Source organism: Triturus cristatus, chromosome 3_2 (genome assembly GCF_964204655.1).
Source record: "Triturus cristatus chromosome 3_2, aTriCri1.1, whole genome shotgun sequence".
Classification (NCBI taxonomy): domain Eukaryota; kingdom Metazoa; phylum Chordata; class Amphibia; order Caudata; family Salamandridae; genus Triturus; species Triturus cristatus.
In genome coordinates this window covers 352906727-352924020 of record NC_140584.1, presented here as the reverse complement: position 1 = coordinate 352924020, position 17294 = coordinate 352906727, and the positions used below count along the sequence as shown (strand labels likewise).

General features: G+C 42.2%; 1 protein-coding gene across 2 annotated transcripts in view; it reads right to left on the bottom strand.

The window, feature by feature from the left end:
• Positions 1–17294, bottom strand: part of RHBDL2 (rhomboid like 2) — a 129826-nt gene that overhangs the window by 77165 nt on the left and 35367 nt on the right. For both annotated transcript variants that reach the window (XM_085646820.1, XM_085646819.1), the window contains exon 2: positions 2955–3213. In XM_085646820.1, the coding sequence (XP_085502946.1) occupies positions 2955–3176 (222 nt within the window). In that variant the 5' untranslated portion in view covers positions 3177–3213. The remainder of the gene's footprint in view (positions 1–2954; positions 3214–17294) is intronic.

Here is a 17294-nt window from a genome sequence, read left to right as displayed (position 1 = left end):
ATGTAGAACTGATGCAGTGAAATCTACAAGATTTCACTGCGCCACTCCACGCCTTCACTGTGTCAAAATCACTACGCCTGCTCAGACCAGGGGTAAGGAATGACGCAGGTATTTTTGAATGGGACTCACCCATCTGTTGTGGTGCATAGCTGGAGTTGCGTCATTTTCATGAGCAACTCCAGTAATGCGTCACTTTCGTGGCAACAGATGCGTCAGAAATTCTGACGCATCTGTTAATTCTTGCGCCATGGAGCACTATATTGTAAATACAGCGCATCCATAGTGGCGCACGGAAATTCGGAGCTGACGCAAGGAAACTGACGCATCTATGCAGATGCATCAGTTGCTTGTAAATCTGCCCCCCAATATTTTTTATATATCCAAAATAAGACCAAAAGAATCCAACATACAGTACTTAAAAATATATACTTGCAAGATGTCCTTTAAAATTGCAGTAAAACCACAGTTCGTACAAGTCGGTAGCTCTCTCCGGGGCTACCTCAATGCTGAAAAAAAACAGTACCAGCCTACCGCGTCGGTACGGTCCAGCGAAAGCGTGGACAGACTCGATAACAGTACCTTTCTCGTTGTGGCTGGCATGTTGGTGCGAGCCGGTCGTGGCAACTGTCATGGTTGCGTTGCAAAATGGAGGCCGTGCAGGGCGCCGTGCCCTCTCGATGTGGTGCAGGTAGTGGATCGTGGACGATTGTCCAGACGGTGTCGGTGAGACCAAGGCTTACAGTGCAGGGCGAGGCGGTGCTCGATGCAGTGCTGGCAGGCTGCGGTGCCAGCGACAGAGCCGGTTAGCGAGAGCTGGCATGGGTCGGCAGACTGCTGGGTGGGTCGAGGCTGTGCATCGTGAAACTTACGAGCAGTGATCCCAGCCACGATGCAGTCACGTGTGTCGAAGTCAGCAGCAGCGACAGTATCAGTGAGACCAGGATGGCGAAGTGAAGCGAGGTGGTGCAGAGTGCACAGGTCACGGCGGTGCAGAGTCCACAAGTCACGGTGCAAGCAGTGGCTCGATGGCAGCGGCGGCGTTCGTCGTCGTTGGTGAGACCAGGGTTACAGTGCAAGATGCGGTCGGTGCCTTCTGCAGTGCTTGCAGGACACAGAGCAGCGACAGAGTCGGTTGCTTTTCCCTTCTCTGTGGCAACTGAAACAGCGGTTCCAGAAACGGTACCCAGAGGTTGGTGAAGTCTTTGCAGTCCCTGAGACTTCAGAACAGTAGACAAGCTCTACTTCAGGCCCTTGGAGATATTCAGCACAAGTAAAGAAAGTTCAGTCCAGTCCTTTCACTGCCAAGGCAGAAGCAGCAGCTGCAGGCCAACCCAACAAAGCAACAAAGCAGAAGGGCAGTACTCCCCTGGAAGCTCTTCCAGCTCTTGTTCTTAGCAGGTTCCTTGATTCCAGTGGGTTCTAAATTTCTGGGGTCGGGCCCCAATATTTATACTCAAAATCCCTTTGTTCTCTCAGGCAGAGAGTGTCTGGGCTTAGTCCAAACCTGTTCGGTCTTCTCTGGCCCAGCTTCCTGGCAGGAGGTGGAGCCAGCATTGTTCAAGACAGACCAGGCCCATTCAGGTGCAAGGAAATCCCCTCCCCCCAGGTCTATTCAGCCCAGCCCGACTCATTGAGACTCTCTGGAGCCACTGCACATCCCCAGCCCTTGTCCCTCTAAAGCCAGACAGTCAAACCACAAAACCAGCAGAGGCACACAGGATGGCTAAGCAAGAAAATACCTACTTTCTAAAAGTGCTATTTTCAAACCCAGAAAATAAAAATCATCCTTTCTATAAGATGCATTTTTACAGTCTGAGTCCAGGCATACTAAATTCAATTTCTCTACCTTGTCCCAATGGAACGTTATGCTTATAAGATGTTATAAGTAAATCTCCCATTCTTTCCTACGGGACAGGTAGCCTTACAGTGGTGGAAAACAAAATACACTGTAATTCACCACGGGACATGTCACATGTCCTACCTTTAACATACACAGCACCCTGCCCTCAGGAAAAGGGAATGTTAGGGCCTGGCAAGTAGGTGCCCTTGCCAGGTCGACATAGCCGTTACAAACTGCACGCTGACTCTGCAGTGGCAGGTCTGAGTTACTTTTACAGGGCTACCCATGTGGGTGGCACAATGAGTGCTGCAGGCCCACTAGTAGCATTTGATTTACAGGCCCAGGCACACTCAGTGCACTTTACTAGGGACTTACCACTAAATCAAATATGCCAATCATGGAAACATCAATCCATGATAACAACTTACCACAGGAGCACTTGCACTTTAACACTGAACAGCCGTGAGAAAGTGCGCAGACACTAAACCAACACAAACAGAGTCACAACCGGGAAATAAGTAAGCAAAATGTCAGGGGGAAATTCACCAAAAGATGCCAAGTCTAACAAAACCTTTCTTACGTCAAGTATGTGAAACAATGTTGGACAGGTGGTCTTTTTTTTTTTTTTTAAGATTTCTTTATTGATTTTACAATGTTATATTCGCACAAACACACATCTCTGGCTCCAAAACAGAAGCCCAGGTCGTCTATTTGATCTCCTGCAGAGAGTGTTAACATCATCTGAAGATGATGTGGGTATTCAACAACTTATGCACTGCATCACCTTAGCACAAAATTAATTTAATTTCTGGTTTTCATTTTAAGCACCAGAACTGGAATTGACTTTGTGGATTTTGTTTAGAACCGATAAACATTGATCACTGTACACTTTTTCTGTAGTGACACCAGGTGGAACCAAAGCAATAAAGGTGCTTTTTCAGCCACGACTTCTTCAGCTCACTTCTCCCTTTTTATGCCAGTGATCTACCACGGTTGCGCGTCAGCACTGACGCACAAGGCTAGGGGACTTGCTCGCTGTCCCTGCTCCCATATTAGAGGTCCATTAGCGACCACTGAAGATCGGCAGTTTTTAGACAAAGGATGTTGTACATACCTCAGCAATACTTATAGAAATAATGAAGATGGGGGGAGGTATACAGTTCGCTCTCTCCAAATAGGTCTCTCGAGCTTCTTCGGGCAGCATCCATTTTGAGATATATTTGTGGATCCTGTCACAACAGGAGCACGCTTGACATTTTCCTTCTTCTTCTTCTTCTTTGTCAGCATTGTTGGCTTCTTCATCATCAATCTCTGTATTAACCCTTTCATGTGTCATTATCGTAGACGGTAGGCGTGCATCCGGCAGTTAAGACCTGTTAAAAAAATATAATGTAAGTAAGTATACATGCGACTAAGATATTATACATGAACATTTCATGTTAGTAGGACATTGGTGTGAGGTTGTACCTTGGCCAACAGAATCTGAATGCCCTACAGAAAGATCAAGAGAATTAAGAACAGGCCTCTGATGGAGCAGTAAAAGGGCAAGGGACAGTCACATGACAGGCAGGCACAAGACTGGCTCTTTCCCAGCACTAACAGCCTCTCAGAGGCACAAACGCGTGATAAAATGTATTTAATTCCACAAAGGCTGTGAGATACTCAAGCAATCTTATTCAACGAATGTTTGCATACTCAGCCCCAGACCCTGGTTCCTAATGCCTTGATTCAGTGCTGAAAACATTTATTTTAGGATTCCAACTACAATTTTCAGATTAGGGGTAGGAAAGCGTATCAAATAGAAAAACAAATTTACAGGCACAGAACAAAAAATGCTAACCTCTGTTGTTTTACCTCACAGGCATTCGGTCTAGTGGAAATGTGCTATTTTCACCTAAGCAGAGTTTACCCAATTCTCGAACATATGCAGCTCACGTAAGTGCAAAATGTGCAAGGCTTGGTAGACGAAGGGCTGGTACTGTTGTATTATTACATCTATATATGAAAAATTATGAGTTGCTAAGGTAAGAAAATTCAAGTGAAAAGCAAAGTAATGAATGCAAATAGAATGAAAATTTCAATTCCCCCATCTTATGAAGTTACGACCCGCTACAGCCCCAAAATTAATCAATCCATTTGTTTCCCGGACAAAGGCGTCATCCTGCAATGCAGACACAAGTGAACTTATGACCAGTGGCTCTTACCAAGCAACAAGTGAGAGAGGGATGCATGTGTTTATGAAAAATTCAGAAATCCAAATTTAAAAGCGAGAAATACACATCAGTTTCACCTCTGAGGAAACTGGTTATATGCACCTTTCTGGTGTGCATCATTCAGTGTTATATTTATTGTCTGTCAAAAATGTGCGCACATGCGCTTTTACCAATTGCAAGAGAGAGGTGCGTACAGCCTGTACCGGTGATGACATAAAGTGTGCATGATACTGTACGTGAATCACACAAAAATAAGCATTTTTGTTCGCCGACCTCACCTTTGTAATGAAATTCTACATATGTAGAGAAAGTGAAAGTGCAGTCTGATACTCCACCACTGTCTCCTGCCAGTATTTTTCCCACCCATTTGCAGTATGAACACGGTAAAACACATACAGGTAAGACACATGCATGCGGTGCAAGCCCCTGAATGCTCAACACAACCAGCATTTGCAATGCAATAGGTCTTGCATTTCTGAGAGTTTAAGGTATCGGCATTGTAAATTACAATGCCTTTTATTTATCTGTTTTGATAATTAACACATAAATAAAATGCATTGTCATTTACATTGCTGAAACTCTTGTAAATGCAAGACCTATTTTACATCAAAGAAGCGGCCGCCCTTGTCCTGGACTGCTTGAAAAGTGAAAGCACGCATGGCGCGCTGAGTGTTGCAGGAAAGCATGTCGTACCTGCAGTAGGAGAAACTCACTAAAGAAAATAGTGCTTATAAACTAAGACATACAGCGTAACAACAAAAGTAAAAGGGCCAGTCTTCATGGGAGGTTACCAATGAAGACAAGGCGGTACTAAGGAGGGACTAACAAACCTATTAACGAATCAGAAGCCAGCATTTACAAAGGACAATGACACAAGCCATTGAAAAATATGGGTGGAGGGGTCGGAGCTTCAACTCCATACTTGAATACAGCATGCCTCGCAGAGCAGCGCATGCGCTGCCCAGGCTCAACCTAAAAGTAATTTTTGCTTTGGTAGTTCACACATATTTTGCACATGCGAATGTTATACTTTTATGGACTGAAATGCGTTTTCTACCAAAAAATCTTCTGTATCGGTGTGGGTTGAATGGGTTCAAAAGGGGTATGTGTACAGTTTCATGCATATTCTACCCTTTGTGAAATTTGTACTTCAATTTTTTGTGAATGCGCAGCAAACTATAAATTGGCTAATTTTCTAGAAAATGTACAAATGTTGTTATTGGGGCTCACCACATCTATACAGTGACTTATGCAGCATAAAGGCTTGAATCCAATAACTCTTCATTATAAACAAGAACATCTACTAAAGTGCAATGTGTAGAAACTAATACTGACAAGCATTATAAACATTCTTCCCCAATCAATTTGTCCATCACCTTATAGGTTTGAAAATACATAAATAGGTAGAATGTGCAATAATCTGCAATAATTATGCAAACACAGACACAAAACAATTTAGTATAATTATAGTATAATAATAGTATTATAATAAGGTAGGCAGAGGCAGCCTGCAATGCAAACACCTAAACTGACTCATCATATTAGTGATCATTTAAAGTTAAGTATGCCTTTAGTTTTTGCTAGTTTTAGCAGGTGGTTGCTTGTTTCTGCCATCAGTCTTTTGGCATGCTGCACTTTGAACTAAAAAAATCCCGGTAAAACAAGTTTTGGTCATCCACCTACGTCACTTCCTTTGGCGTCTTTGAGGTTAAATTGCACCCAGCGTAATTCCCACTGCTCCTGGGATTTTAGCGTAATTAAATTATTGGCACTGTTTCGCAAAATAAAATGTAATGCAAACTATCCTAATTACATTTGTACCATCAAACTAAAGTTTATGCTCTCACATCATATCAGATCAGTAAACGACACAGCGTTGATGCACCAGCAATCCAGTTTAAATGGATAGGTTCAGAAGTATAGTCTAGTTCTTTACTCTACCTCACTAATTAGATAGATGGCTGAGGTTGTATGGTCACTCTTAGTCCCTGCAGGTCCCATCCTGAAAACCGCTATGAATGACAAGCACAATTTACAGATCCAGATTCTCTGAATCAAGATCTGTGGCACTGGCCACTTACCGTCCAAGCTGGGTCTCACGGTCACCTAAGATTCAGCAGGTATCAGAATTGTATGAGGTCATCAGTCTTTGAAAGAGGTGGGGTTCTACAGGGGTGGGGCTGGGTAGATGCCACTAGTTTTCATGTATTCAGTGACATCCTCATTGCATTTTATTTCTCAAAACGTACTCCAAAAAATTGATGTTATTGGCTGAAGACAACAACAGCAAAGTGATGGATAGAATGCTTGAATTCATTTCAGCCACTGCAGTCGCTCAGGGCACATTCCAGTCCATTGTTTTTCACACACCCTGCCACTCTAGAAAAAGGCATGCCTAATTCAAGATCAGTACTAACCGTGCTTCTTATGGATAGTCCTGAATTGTCAGGCGATGCCCTTTCTAGGAGATTCCACATGCCACCCCAGACTGATTTCGAACTATTTAGGTCTCATCAGTGAGGGCTAGCCTGAGCCCGATGGCAGAGTAAACATGGGACGACGTCTGGGCATACATGTCGCACTTAAGGCGAAAGAGTCAGCATAACCAAGGAATTTTGGTCACTCTTCTGAGCTGTAAACCATAGTCCAGCGAGTTGAACCCATTTAAGTAAATGCATTTCTTAATCTTTTCTTCATCCATTTTTTAAACATTCCTTTTGTATTAAATTTCAAACGAGTTATAAGAGACTACCAACAGCCTAGCATTCAGGATGCCAATTAACAATTCAGGATTATAACAAACAACGTCAAAGTTAATCAATACCCTACACTTTTTAACTCCTCACTCATTCCCACATAATTCCCACCCGACAGAACAGTAAATACACAGTCCAAAATATTTAATGTGCTGGTTTAATGGGTGCTAATCCATATTTAGGTTAGCTTTCTATTTTTCCTCATCCCTGATATGTAAATAGGTGCAGAGCTTACAATCTTGGGTGGGTGGAGGAGGCTTTTTGAATGCCTGTTAAAGGATATGTGAGTGATGCACTCCACATCACCTCAAATTCTCTGTATAGGTGCTCAACTGCCAGTACGTTCCAAAGGCGCAGTGTCACTGTGTTGTGATGGAGGGAGCTTTCTTTTTCCATTGTGAGTCAAGGGATATCTTCACTCCTCCAAGACAATTCTCTATTATAGTTTTATCTGCGTTAGACTGGTATTCAAAAGCGGGAGAGCTGATGCCCAAAAATTACCAAGAATATGTAATGTGGGATTGACTATCTTAGAATTTCTCTAATTGCCGCAACGATTTTCTCCCTAAAGGGTTTATTCTCCTCAAATATGTTGGCGGCCCCTTGGCATCCACATCCACTCCAGAACAGTGGACTGGTGAAGGATGGGGTCTGTGGAATTTCGCTGGGTAGAGAGATCATTTGAACATTACCTTAAAGTGAACGTCTCTCCCTTGAATACTAGAAGATCACTTTACTGGGTCTCGCCAAAAAAGTTCTCATGGTTTCTCTATTACATTGTTACTCAAAACGCAGCTCCAGCTTTCGATACGTGCGCACTGCTAACCCCGGGTGGCATCAATCAATAGTTGAATGTTATAGGTCAAGCAATTTGAACCATTAAATGGTTAATGATCTCTTGTAGCTGCTGCTATAACTTCTGGGTGTGTCATCCAGTTTCTCAGTTGCATAGTGGAATGTTTTAATCCTTCCAAGATGCAAGCTTGTTTACATCTTTCAAATGATTTGATGGCGCCCACATAGAATAGCTCTGCAGTTATAGTGTGACCTACAACCTTCAATTCATCAAAAAGCTCAGGGGTCCCGGAAGTTCAAAAAAAGATGTTGGAAGCAAAAGGTTATGGGTATGTGGTAGGTTTATTTTGTCCCAGATAGTGAGGGTTGTAATCGCGGTGTGCTTAAACAAACATTAGTGGGACCATCTTCTTTTGGCTTCTATGCCAAGTCCTAGAGCAGGATTCGCTCCGTTTACAGCCATACTCTGTTGGTTGCTCCACTAGGTTTCCTAGGAGAGCTGCTATTAAGTATCCATGAAAATTTAGAAGGCCAAATTCCACTTTATCTCTCAGGCGGCCAAGTAAATTACGGGCTATGCACAGACGACATCATCTCAAACAGAAAAGAGTATCAATTTTTTCAGATCTTCAAGAAGCCTTCCTTAAACACTGTGGGAAGAGACTGAAGTAAATAAAGGTCTCTAGGCAGTATGTTCATCTTGAGTACATGAATCCTGCCCAGCCAAGATATATAAATGTGGGAGCACCTAAAGGGAATGGCCTTTCTAAAGGGGATGTATGCTAGATACTTCTATTTTTACTAAAGTAGTGTTAGGTTAAGGATTTGAGATTTAGGTAGGCTGATTTTGAGGCATGCTACCCTCTCAAAGGATGTTAATTGTTCCATCACGTGGATATGGAAAGTGTCAGGTGATGCTAATGTAAGAAAAACATCATCAGTGAAGAGGGAAATTTGTGAGTCGCAGCGATAAATGGGATCCCAGATAATAAGAATAAGTTGGGGTCTTTACATAGGGCTTGGGGATGAGAGCAATATCTGATACCTCAAAAGAGGGTGCTGTCATCCAACTCTCTGCGAAAGAATTATACAGTGTTGTCAGCTTAGTATTAGGAAGTTGGAAAATGTTTTATAAAAACCTTCAGTAACCATTGAGACAAGGGACTTTCATTATCTTGAGATCCTTTAAGGCTGTTACTACTTCAGCTGCTTTAATGGCAGCTTTAAAGATTTCTCGTTTGTTTAAACCACAGGCATCCAACGTTGGCTGCGAGCTACCAGTAGCTTGCAGGCGGCCTCCGAGTAGATCACACCAGATAATTGTCTGTCAACTGGTGTGAGACTATACAGCTAACCATTTGTTAAAATTACCCTGAAAAACACTGTGTGCTCGGTTCTGTGAGCTCTGGGAATCTAACAGTTCAGGGCAATGCGCCCACTCTAGAGTGAAAAATAATGTTCCTCTCTTTATTTCTCTCATTTTTCTCTCTGTTCTTCCTTTTCTTCTCATATTTTTCCTCTTCTTTCTTTTTGAATCATTCTCTCTTCATTTCTCTTGTCGCCCTTTCGTTCTCCTTGTTTTACCTGCTTTCATTCCTATCTCTTTCTCTCGCTACTTGTTTCCTAGTGTTTGCTCCCAATCAGCACATGCTAGGAAACAGAAGGATAATATTCTGTAGGAAGAATTCCTGAGAACTAAAAATTATTACAGTGTGGCAGACTATTCAGACAGACCAACCACTTCCTCTGTCATGGTCTGATTTTGCAGTCCTGTTTTTTCTCCTTGTCTTCCAAAGAGTTTGCACTCGGGATAGACAGTTGAGATCTTCAGTCAGGAATTGGTCAAAGATAGATCTTCCTACTCTTAATTCATCATTGGAATTGAAAGGTCATTGGAAGCCAATTGTCCTGCCTCGAGCCACTTGGTGGAAGAGGACTCAAGCAACATATATGCATTAATCAGATACTCATTGAACGTTATAGTTCCCATTACATGAAAGCAGCCGCGGCCGCTCCATTAGAGCGGAGGAACTCAGCCCCCCCCCCCACCACCAACAAATAAAACGATAATAAAACAGGTCTTAACCCAGTTTTATTATTGTTTTATTTAATCCCCTGGACCCGCCTCCAGGACTCTGACAAGTTTTGGGGGTGGGTCCAGGGGATGATACTGCTGGTGGGGGAGTGGTGGGCACTCCCTTCACTGCGCATGAGGTGTGAGGCCAGCCAAACTCCTCATGTGCAGTGAACCTCTCTCCAGCCACAGCTGCTTTACTGGAGCTGGAGAGAGCAGACACAGGCTTCCAGTCTGCCTGGGAGCGCAGGTTGCCACCGCTTAGGCCAATTCTGAAGCTGCTCTCATGCGAGAGCAGCTTCAGGATTGGCTGCAGGGCAGGCTGCGAGCCTGTGCCCAGAAGCAGGAAGGGCTGATGCGCAAGAGACAGCGGTGGGGGCTTTAAGATAAGTTTATTTTTTTAAATGTGTTTATTCATTTATTTATTTATTTTTGTCCCAAACACTCCCCACCTCACTCTTTCCTGTTCCTCTTTTCTGCTCCCCACCTTTCTCCTCCCTCCTCCTCTGGCCCTCCCCCCCCTTTGGCTGGGGACGGGCCCCTACTGCATGTAAAAACCTCATAGAATCCTCCCACCCGCCCCATGGTATAATGCTTCACTGTATCAGTTGAAGAAACTCTGTAAGGAATGTAGCAAAAAACCTGTAACAATGAAGATCAACAAGGTTATCGGAAGGCTTTAAAGGATTATCAGAAACAGTGCTACATTACTAGAGCTAAACACCCTGCGGATGAAATAGCTGCAGCAAATATTTGTCCTGAAAACCTATTTAGGGTGGTAAGAAATGTCTCTGCCCAGGCTTTGATGGCTCCCATGATTTAACTCTCACAGGGCCAATGTGATGAAATCACAGATATCTTTAGAAATAGAGGATATTCAAATCACATTTTCTGAGACATCTACAGCTTGTTTGGACAAATCTCCTCTATGCTCAAATGGTGCATTGTATACGTTTTGTGTATTGGCGACAACTGCGTTTAGTTCACTATTGGCGGCGATCAGGTCAGGTTCGGCATTTGATCCTTGTCCCACTTCTGTTTTAGCTAAGTTAGACATGCCAGTTATGGAGCATCTTATCCAGCTCCATAATGTCTCTCTGACCGAAGATTGTGTTCCTGTAGAGTGGAAGAGGGCCTTAGTCACACCTCCAATTAAAAAACCTAACCTTGACCTTCTCACATGCTAAAATTATTCGCCCATCTCATTTTTAGCCCCACTATCCAAGGTGTTGGACAATATGTCAATCAACAACTTACATCTTATGTTGAGCTCAATGGGATATTCCATCCATCGCAATCAGGATTCAGGACTGGTTACAGTAGTGAGTTGTCCCTTCTCGGTATTACAGAATATCTGAGGCCAAATGGACGCAGGTAGTACTGCTGCACTAATTCTTTTAGATCTCAGTGCTGCATTTGATACTGTGAATCACTCCACTTTGCTTTTCAGGCTAGAAGGAATGGGTATACAGGGCACTGCCTTGTTGTGGCTAAGATCTTTCCTGTCTAACTGCACCTTTCATCAATAGAGGTCCAAACCTCACCACCCAGCCTTGGGGGTGCAGCAGAGCTCTGCCCTTATTCCACTGCTGTTCATTCAAATCTGTGAGAACTCTTGCTGAGATTATGGAATCCAACTGGTTTACACTTATTTCTTACATCGATGACACCCAAATTGTGGTATCATTATCCACTAACGACAACCGCAATGCACAAGCCCTAAAATATCTGTCTTGCCCAGGTTTCAGCATGGATGAACATCGCCTCGCTGAAACTTAATGAAGACAAGACAGAGGTTCTGCTTGTGGGCAATCATCCCCACATATGGGGTCTTCATGTATATATATTTTTTTCTAACACTATTTATTGCAAAAGGAAATAAGTACATTACAGTGATGACTATAAAAATATAAATTACGTCAATAAGCGTATACATAACAGCCCTTATCTTGTTTGGCCCAGCGGCCCTCATTGGCAGTGACCCTGCGTCCAGAATTAACCTATTACTCTGGTCACTCTGAAGCCATTGGATCTATTCTTCAAATAGGTGTTAATAACATTCCACTATTTTCATTCCATCTCCCCGAGATCTTTATCCATTTATGGGGACATCCCCTACTCTCATACACAGCTCTTTCTGCCTGCATACACCAGTCCATGTCTGCCTTCCACTCCCCTAACATCGGGGTGGGTGATGCTCTCCACATCGGCCACCATAAAACCTAGCATGACCCAGAACCGGTCTGTGTTAGTCAGGTCTATCGCCTCCTATATTTTCAAAAGGCTCCATTTTGCGGAGGGAGTCATATTCTCAGTATACAATTTCATGATACAGGATACTACTGCTGTCCAAAATGTCTGAAGTGCCGGACAGTCCCATATCATGTGAAAGAATTTGCCCTCGCAGTTGCATCCTTTGGGACACAATGATGACCCAACTCTACCCATTTTGACGAGTGTGGTACATGCGTAATAGGTCCTATGACGAATTTTAAGTTGCACCAATCGAAAACGCGTTTGGATGGATACTTCCCTAGGGGATGCCAATGCCTCCCACCACTCATCCTCTTCTAGCAGTCCCAAGTCATCCAAGTCATCCTCCCACACCTTTCACAGAGCTTAACCAGGGGGTCAGGGGAGTTATTAAGAAGTTTGCGAGAGGTCAGAAAAATTGCTTTTTTATGCATATATTCATCGAGCAATCTATCCTCCAATGGGGAGGCCTCAGGGAGTTAGTCACCTCTCCCTATCGCCCCCATCAGGGCATTTCTAATGTGCAAATAACAGAAAGCCTCCTGAGGCTTCAACTGTTATTCCAGCTGTAAGTCCCAAATGATTTGTCCTCCTCATGTGCCCACCGATCTCCTACGCTTAACAGGCCAATTAGATTCCATTTGTCAAAGCCCATGTGATCCCCCAGCAGACCTAGCTGTGCTGTATCCCACAGTGGTACGATCTGGGTAATCCTGCCTTGCCATCCCAGTGCCCCTAAAGTGGTGTGCCAAAGTTGAATTGTCAGAAGAGGTTGGAGTAAGGGATGTTGCATGGCGTTTCCCTCCATAGATGGCTCTGATGGGGTCCTCATCTTTGGCCTGCAAATATGGGTTCAACCCCCTCTTAGCTCAGGTAGTTAAATGTCTGGGAGTGTGGCTAGATAATTAACTGACTATGCGTTACCAGATAAACAAGGTGGCGGCTACCTGTTTTGGTATCCTTGAATGGCTGTTGAAGATCTTGGCATGCATTCCAGTTCCTGCTCAACGTACGGTAGTCCAGGCTCTGGTGGTTTCAAGACTGGACTATGGTAACATATTATATTTGGATGTCGCAAAAGCTTGTTAAAAAGGCTTCAAACGGTCTAAAATGTGGCAGCCTGCTTATTTCTTCATCCACCGATTTCAATTTCCTCAGCCAGACTGCTACACACCTTATATTGGCTACCTATTGGGCATTGAGTTCACTTCAAGGCCCTTTGCCACATGCACAAGTGCCTTGCCAACATAGGCCCTGTGTGTTTGAGACTGTTGGTGTCTGGGTACTGTCCAAATCAAGATCTGGCACTAGTTCCCAAGATCAGGAAGTCTCGTCAGGGTGGGTGATCATGCATGTTTCTTGGCCCTAAGCTTTGGAACGATTTGCCACATTCGCTGACAGCCTGCAAATCACTCACAGTTTTTCAGAAGCAGCTAAAAACTTGGCTGTTTCCATCTTCCCTTTAATTGATAAGGTTATGGCTTGACTGTTCCGGGCTTATGAGGAGACTAGCACTGGGAAACCTTTTAGGCAGCCATGCGCTTTTGCTTTATAAGTCAAAATAACATAACATAACACACACACACACATATATATATTTCTGTTCACTCTATTTTTGACAAATTTTTCCATGTGCTGTTATTAGTAGACCAAAAGATTGAGTAAGATAACAATAACGAAACGAGAAGGAGCATAGGTGGAAATTATCTTATTTGGGAGGCGTCTCTCCTATTCTAAATTTCTTTAAATTCTTAGAAATGCGGGCTCTTTGCTGATAAGAATTTCCGGGATTAAACCAGTAGCATCTTGTGTGGCGTTAGTATATATAGAGGAGATTGACAAACGGGGCTGATTCCTTTCTGCGTAGGTGCCTGCACTGAGATGTGAAGGGGAAACCCTGCAATCCTGATGAGTCTCGGATTCTGCTAATTAAGCTATTAACACCGCTTAGATTGTAGTTTGATGTTAGTGCTTGACCCCCTTACTCCATCTATTAATTTTTAGATAGCAATAAGTGTGGGGGACTTTATTGTTAACGGGCAGCAAATTTTTGTGCTGAAGAAAAGGTGGAAGGATAAATGACAAGAAACCATTTTTGAGTAAGTTGCTAACTTTGTAGCTCCCATATGTTAGTTGGTGTTTATGGTAGCTTCTTTATTAGATTTTAGGCATTGGAACTATGGGGATGATGGAACTCAAAATATTTAGGAAGAAAGTACCTGCAGGATTAAATGAAATAAATATTCACACAATCTAAAAGAACTTGCAATAGGGTGAGTGTTGATTTAATTGAATTTCCGATGCTTTGTGACCCTGGGTGCTTGAGTTGGGTGGATTTATGATGATGTCTTGAATAACAATATCTGAGTACATTAAGACTGAATGCCTGCTTTCATTTAGATTTATAAATAATTATCATTATGAGGAGTTTTTAGAAGATCGGTTCAAGAGAAGTGTGAAGAGCAAGGGATTAATTTTCATAATCATTTCTACTAAGTAGATTGAATACGTTGTGGACATAGTAATGGTGAATATTTACTTTATATGCGTGGAGATTTCAATTGATGTTGAATATCGGGAAATGATTGTTTATGACTTAAAGCGAAAGAGAATTGTTCACATTTGGGTATTTTCTTGTCAAGGGCAGGATCAGCTTAAAGAAATGTAAAATGTGCTCATTCATATTGTTTTTAAGTATATTTTTTTCTGAGTGTATGTTTTTACTTACTTACGCCCTTGATGAAGGGGTGATCCCCAAAACACGTGTTAGCTGGCTATACCTGTTTAGAATTTGTGGATTTGTGGATGCAATTAAGTGCATGTATGAGGAAGAATTTATATGCAAAATAATAAAATAAAAAGACCAAATAATTTGGACTAAGAATGGAGTATGTTTGGATATATGAACTCTGATAAATCATTATCTTAGCTCCTGCGGAACATTTATGTATATGACTGCCCCAATGGGGTTTTGGTACTGGGGGTTAAGGCACTGGATATCCAATTCCTTTAGATCCCACATTTTTGCCTTGTAGCCGTTTTAAGCCTATGTAAGGCAGCGATTAGAAAGACAAGATATGTTGCCACACATTCACTCCATGTATTTTATAATGCTCATCAACCATTGCTACTGATTTTTGTCACTTATTTTTTCCTCATTCAGATTAGATCATTCTATATGGATTCTCTTTTGTCTCCCTTGGATTTGCTCAGTTCTTTTCACCGTCCTGGTGTTACCAGGAATTTTCTGCCTTGCTGTTATCACCAACATTACCTTCATCTTAAACCACGATTGGCAAAGACTGAGGAGGTTTTTTGCTTTGTGAGGGTTTTTTCTACTAGCTGTGATCATCTACAGGAGACATTTGGAGATCTTTTTACATATAATATTCTGTGCAGGGTGGACTTGAGAAATATCCGCACTCACAGAGCATGCATCTCACCAACATCCATGAGTTGATCAGCTTTTGCCATCACAATGGCGGCTCCCTTGTTGAGCTCTTGTTTTCCAAATTACCGATGCTCTACAAACTTACTGTTACAGTCTTTCTACTATGTTTGTCCACCTTCAGAACCAATATACCACTTTTCTTTTCTAAGCATACATATATGATTTCAGATAAACAGCTAAAATTCCTCTTTTTATTAAAAAGCATTCAATGTTGTAAGGAATTCTAGCCATCATTTTTCTCTTGTAATTAAATATAGAGTGATATTTCCACCAAATAATATGTTTTTACAACTGCGCCGATTTGGAACTGTACAAGTGCTCGGTTATGGCTCACTGCTCCAAAATACTTAGTCTAACTAGATTTAAAATCCCTAAGCCCAACTGTGAGTGTTCCCTAATCCTAGTTTTTATTTTATTAGATATTAGCCTATGTAACATTTACTACAAGGACATTTGATTAGGTATATTACCTGAAATGTTTCACAGGGGATATAATTATTTAGTTATATGACATTTCCCATTTGTGGATATTTCTAAATGACCCTTAGCTGACCAGATGCAATTACTGCATATTAAGCATGGGTGTGTCCCAGCCCTTAATGGGTCTCATCCTTCCATTCTCAGTGTCTATATGTCAGCTTGAATTAGCATGTTGTCCTACATTTTCCTTTTCGGCACCACCAGTGAAAGCCTGGCGGTACCTCACTTCTTCCCTCATCGGCACAAGAGTCCATGATGTGCTTCTCTCAAGCTAATGACCAGATGACCTTAAACCAAACGTCAACTAGATCAGAACAACAGCACGCAATATTGCAGTCTTGAAACATCTACAGTAACACAAGTATTTGATTACCACAATTAAATACAAAGCACTGGGTTCAATGACACTTCTAATGACTTTGATGTAAATTGTTTTGTAATTCTCAATTTTATCTATATACTTTTCAGTTAAATCCACTGATACCTACACTGTGTACATTTTTAGCACAAATTCTCAATTTTATCTATATACTTTTCAGTTAGAATCACTGATACCTAAATGTGTGCACTATTCACAGTTATTTACAATGCCAAATGGGTAGCCTATTAAAACCCAAATGCAACCAGAAATGTCTGAACACTGTACACTTTCATCACTGCCATGTCTGCTGCATGGTTTAGTGTGGCAATGTTTTACAATTCAGCTCTCTCCGTAAGTTCTCCTCCCTGTCCTAGCAATGTTTCTACTTTTGAAGTATCTTATTTCTTCCAACATACAATTACTCTTTGATGTCAGCCCGCCCTTAATGTGCGTCATGAGTTCTGTGGCAGGGAAGTAACACGCCTGGGAGACTGTACTGCACTTGTTTAAATGTGAACTGCTGATCCACATCTTAGAGCAGCACTGTGTGGGAATATTTGTTGGGTGAAGTTGTGGTTGAACATGGCAAACACACACTGCTAACTTTATAAAAAGTAAAAGACGCATGGAGAAAAGAGAATGTGTGGTTAAAACAAGGGTTAGTGTAATATTCAGTTAAACAGTCAGCCTCATTCACAGTGGTTTATCAAGCACTGTCAAATGTAGACACCTGAATAGATATGGTTATATCAATTTGAAAATCATGTTATTATATTCTCTTTCTCTCGAAGGAGTCAACGTGAACTTTAGATGTACACTTTAGGCTAAAACGTAGAGCTGTCCGACACGAGGGAAAGTATGAGTACAAGGTAACTGATTTTACATTCAGAGAGAAGGAATGATAATGGGTAGATAATAACAACTGCTTAATTTGAGACGGTGGTAGAGGTCCACTGGCACTCGTTTTTGGGGACTGGCATGTATTGCTCCTCAACAAACTCTGATCCAGAGCAACAGAGACAAAAACACAAAAGGGGGAATGAAGGAGGAAGAGAAAGACAGAATAATATT